General features: G+C 35.4%; 1 protein-coding gene and 2 long non-coding RNA genes across 4 annotated transcripts; 1 reads left to right on the top strand and 2 right to left on the bottom strand.

The window, feature by feature from the left end:
- Window positions 1-500: 500 nt before the first annotated feature.
- LOC139824716 (uncharacterized) lies at window positions 501-1,108 on the bottom strand. Its single transcript, XM_071797259.1, has 2 exons — window positions 728-1,108; window positions 501-524 (listed from the first exon to the last, which is right to left on the bottom strand). The coding sequence occupies exons 1-2, from the start codon at window positions 1,106-1,108 to the stop codon at window positions 501-503; spliced, it is 405 nt and encodes a 134-aa protein (XP_071653360.1).
- A 1,768-nt stretch (window positions 1,109-2,876) lies between these two features.
- Window positions 2,877-3,957, top strand: LOC139824714 (uncharacterized). 2 transcript variants are annotated; one of them, XR_011735253.1, is made up of 4 exons: window positions 2,877-3,069; window positions 3,168-3,306; window positions 3,389-3,653; window positions 3,820-3,957. It is a non-coding gene; the product is annotated as an uncharacterized lncRNA (long non-coding RNA). The 2 variants fall into 2 exon arrangements; XR_011735254.1 differs by lacking the exon at window positions 3,820-3,957 and having other exon boundaries at window positions 3,185-3,306; window positions 3,389-3,543.
- Window positions 3,637-4,707, bottom strand: LOC139824715 (uncharacterized). The gene is made up of 2 exons (XR_011735255.1): window positions 4,494-4,707; window positions 3,637-4,355 (listed from the first exon to the last, which is right to left on the bottom strand). It is a non-coding gene; the product is annotated as an uncharacterized lncRNA (long non-coding RNA).
- Window positions 4,708-4,994: the final 287 nt, after the last annotated feature.

The following is a 4,994-nucleotide window of genomic DNA, read 5'->3' as shown; positions in this document are numbered from 1 at the left end:
CACAGTGGCCGCCTTTGTAATTAAGAATAAAACATTAGGATTGTAATTATACAGTTTTTTAGATAATTAAATTATTTTATATATGAAAAAAATCGAAATGCATCAGTTTTAGCCTTCCAGCAAAGGGTCAATTGTGTATCTTGAAATAATGAGGTAAAAATTACAAAAGTGAGAAAATTCATTAGCGTATCTACGATTTTATTTATCAAAATCTAATAAAATCTGTTAACTTTTGTCATTTTCACCTCATTTCAAGATACACAACCGACCTCCAGACGTACGCAGCGGTTTATTTTATCGACTTTAAAAGTTTGCGGGAAGTCGACTTTCCGTCATGACGGGAAGTCGACTTGAAATCGACTTCTACCGTAACTGACTTGGCAGAAAAGTCGACTTTTTAAGGACATTCGCCGACTTCAAGTCGACTTTAAGTCGACTTTCGTCCTTAAAAAAGTCGACTTTCTGCCAAGTCAGTATCGATAGAAGTCGACTTTTTGCTCTTAGGGTCCCTCTCGCTTTCTCATCTATAACAAAAATATTCATTAAACATCATATAATCCATACTATTTAAATTTTTCTTTAGACAATGTTTTGGTCAGCGGATCCGCCAACTGGTTGTCAGTCGACACATATTGTACATCAATTTCTTCTATTTTGTACATATCACAAGTATAAAAGTACTGTGTATCGATGTGATTGGTCCTTTTGTTGATTGTGGATTCTTTACCAGAGTGATTGCTCTCTGATTGTCACATCTAATCGGCTTAGGTTGGGTTTGCTGTTGATCAAGATTTGACATCAGTCTTTTTAACCAGATGACTGCTTTCGTTGTTGCACATAAGGCCACGAATTCTGCTTCCGTAGTTGAAGTTGCAGTTACAGTCTGTTTTCTTGAACTCCATGCCACTGGTCCACCATTCAGGAGTGCTATCCAACCTGTTGTACTACGTCTTGTGTCGATATCGACAGCCCAATCAGCATCACAATAAACGTTCAACTCAGTGCAGTTTGAATTTGGATCAAACGCAATTCCTCGATTTGCCGTTTTTTTTTTAAATCTAAATACTCTTTTTACTCCTTGCCAATGCATATTCGTTGGTTTCTCCATATACCTACTAAGAATACCCACAATATAAGCAATATCAGGTCTCGTGCAGATCATCAAATACATGAGTGAGCCAATTGCTTCTCTATAGGGAAAAGTCCTTTCCTTTGACCCTTCTTCATCTCTTGAAAACTTCATCCCGGGTTCTGCAGGTGTGGAGACCGCCGTGCAATCGGTGTGATTAAATCTTTCAAAAATTTTCATTGTATATACACTTTGATAAATTTTTAGTCTTCTATTTATTCTATCTCTTTCAATTTGTATTCCAACGAAGAATTCTGCTTCTTTGAATGTGATTTCGAATTCTCGATGAAGACGGTTTAATAATTTCTTGATAAACAGGATGTTGTTTCCACCTATTATCCATCATCCACGTACAATGCCAGTACAGCATACAGTCTTCGCACTTGCAAATAAAGATGCATGGATCAGCCGTGGATTGCAACAGTCCATATTTCAACAGAAATTCAACAATCCTTTATTCGGTTGTCTTGAGGCTTGTTTCAGCCCGTACAGACCTTTTAGTAGCAGACAAATTCGATCATCTTCTTCAAAACCGTATGGTTGCTCCATGTAAATGTTTTCTTTAAGATCACCATGAAGGAATGCGGTTTTGACATCGAATTGATAGATCTCTAGATCTTGAGCTGCTGCAATGGCCAACAATATTCTGACAGAATCATATTTCACCACCGGTGCAAATGTCTCTTTATAGTCGATTCCATATTTCTGTGAACAACCTCTTGCGACAAGTCTTGCTTTAAATTTATCGATCTCACCATTAGCTTTGTACTTCTTCTTGAAGATCCATCGGTTTGTTATTACATGTTTGTCTTTACTTCGTGGAACTAGTATCCAGGTTTCATTCTTCTCCAACGAGTCAATTTCCTCATTTATCGCTGCCAACTATTTTGTTGAATCCTCACTTTTCATGGCATCTTCTAGACTTGTAGGCTCTATCTCAGCCACGCAGACTTCAGCCATTATCACCGTTTCGTCAATTCATTCTCATTTGATCTTGAACCTTTCTTGTATTATATGGACTTCGAGGAATGGGTAACTTGGATTTCTATATTTCTTTTTGAGTCCTTCAGTCACTTCTGGTTGATCAATTTCATCTTTAGATGTCTCATCGTCTTCACCTTCTATGACTTTAATCTCACTTACCTCGTGCAGTCCGTCTTGATTTCGTTGAATATCACATCTCTTCTGATTAATATTTCCTTCCTGCTGGATCATAGATCCTATACGTTTTGTTGTCATCGCTGTACCCAACCATCTGACATTTGATTGAATTCTTCTCCCATTTTGCCCGTTGATCCTTTGGGATGTGAACATAGACCTCACTTCCAAAACTCTGAAATGTTTAACTGAAGGCTTTGATCCAAAAAAATTTTCATAGGGTGTGACTCCACCAATCGTCTCTGATGCTGTTCGATTTTTCAGATATACTGCTGTATACGCTTCTGCTCACAGATGTAAAGGTAGTTGCCTCTCATGTAACATGGCCTTGGCACTTTCAATAATCGTTCTATTTTGCCTTTCTATAAAACCATTCTGCTCAAGCGCTCTTAGAGTTGAAAGCTCGTGTTTGATCCCTTTGTTTAACAAGAAACGGCTTACAGATTCATTACAAAATTCTCGGCCACCATCAAATCTAAGCTTTTTAATTTCGTGACCATCAGCCTTAACCTCAGCATAAAACTTCATGACGTTGTCCAGCACATCAGTTTTGTTCTTTAAAAAATAGACGTAACAGTATCTGGATCATCCTTTATTAGGGTGTGTTCGGGCAGCTCGCTACCGCGCTACCAACGCTAACGCTACCAACTCCGTTCACGGAGCTATAATAGCGCCAGCGAATGATAGTTCCATGAACAGCAAATAGTGTAGCGTTAGTAGTGGGGATAGAGGCATCGGACATATGATCACGGTAACCTCTGCGTTTGTATTTTACACCAAAGGTGAGAGGTTAACAGTATTTTCGTACGATGACATTCTAAATAGGTTTAATTCCTTTTTACGTTTTATATAGTTAAATTGTCCATTTTCTCTAACGTAGATTAACTTTAATCTCAGTTTAACTTCTTCTCATTTGGAATTCGAATTGCAAAATATGAGATCCACGTTGAAACGGCACAACATCTTCACGAGCCTGTTGCTTTGTTATAAGTACCTGATGCCTATTGTTCTAGTGATAGGTAAGTAAGTGAATATTACACTATTGTGAATTACAAGAATGTGTTTTCTACGTGATCATTGTAAATCATTCTATTCTTTTAGATTTCGCACAATTAAATCCTAACAGCTTCGCTCGCTGCAATACCTGATGGAGCAAGATCGTAACAAACTATTATTACAAGCAGCAGTACTCGTACTGCGAGAAATAATTGATATATTGTTTGAAAGCGATGATGACGAATTAGAAATATTAGAAGGATTATAAATCCAAGAAGATGTGTACCAAGAAGACGTGTACCAAAATAGAAAATTATGTAGAAGGAATAATAGGAGCATTAACAAAGCAAGAATTTAAAGCTCATTCCAGGTATTATTGACCAATTATAATAATTTATGTCTTAGAGATGTATAACAGACATTTCTTGAAGGAAATTCATATATAACACGTAATATCTATCGTTATGTCCATATAATAATATATGTAATATGTATTATTCTTTTATAATCCGTAATGTAACTTATATATGTTTCAGAATTCATTAGAACATACAAACAAAATGTTATTCTTATAATCCGTAATGTAACTTATATTAGAACATACAAACGAAATGTATTCTTATAATCCTTAATGTAACTTATATGTTTTAGAATTCATTAGAACATACAAACAAAATGTTATTCTTATAATCTGTAATGTAACTTATACATGTAATAGAATTCATTAGAACATACAAACAAATGTTATTCTTATAATCCGTAATGTAACTTATATTAGAACATACAAACGAAATGTTATTCTTATAATCCGTAATGTAACTTATATGTTTTAGAATTCATTAGAACATACAAACAAAATGTTATTCTTATAATCTGTAATGTAACTTATACATGTAATAGAATTCATTAGAACATACGAACAAAATAAGATTTTATAGTTTCTCTAGAATTTTATCCAATTTCTCCATTAATCTCTCTGATATACCCATCTTCTCTTCATGTCTCTTCTGTTTCCCTTCTGCTATTTTTCGTGCTTCTTCAACTGTCTGTACGTCAACAATCTTACGTTTACCTGTAAATATCAATAATATACAATTTTTTAAAAGCTTGCTACCTAAATTAGGGGGCGTGTCTTTTGCTAGAACTCGGATTCGAGTACCAACAAAAGCTGTAATTCAAACTATAATGATGAAATTGCACGCTGACTTACGAGATACACAAACATTCTTATTTGAAGCTTCATTCTCGCATATGCTGCTGCCGCTGCCGCTGCTGGATAAGCCTGATATGAAAGTTAAATTTGCTGGTTCGGACTTTATTTTAAATGTTTCTGCACCAGTAGACGAAATTGTTGCTGGGCTCCATAAACGGTTTCTCGCCTAGAAGACTTTCCATCACCTAAACAGTTTATATAATATAATATCATAAGCTTGTGTAACGCGATGTCTACAATCAGAATTTAAGGCGTAAGACGTAAGAATTTGACTAATCACACTCGTATATGAGGAGAATAAACAACTGTGATTGTCAATTTCTGATTAAAAGTGTAAAGCAAAGAGAACAGACTTTTGCACAACGCAAGTGAATAAAACCAATTACATTTCTTCATTTTCATCGTGGAGATAGAAATAAAGAATACTGATTAGTTTATATCCTTATGTGTTATGCTTTGTGCGAAAGTCTGTGCTCCCCGCTTAAGAGATATAGCTAT

The sequence above is a fragment of the Temnothorax longispinosus genome, unplaced genomic scaffold (assembly GCF_030848805.1).
Source record: "Temnothorax longispinosus isolate EJ_2023e unplaced genomic scaffold, Tlon_JGU_v1 HiC_scaffold_528, whole genome shotgun sequence".
Lineage (NCBI taxonomy): Eukaryota > Metazoa > Arthropoda > Insecta > Hymenoptera > Formicidae > Temnothorax > Temnothorax longispinosus.
Note: the sequence above shows the minus strand (reverse complement) of the source record. Positions and strands in the feature narration are given on the sequence as shown.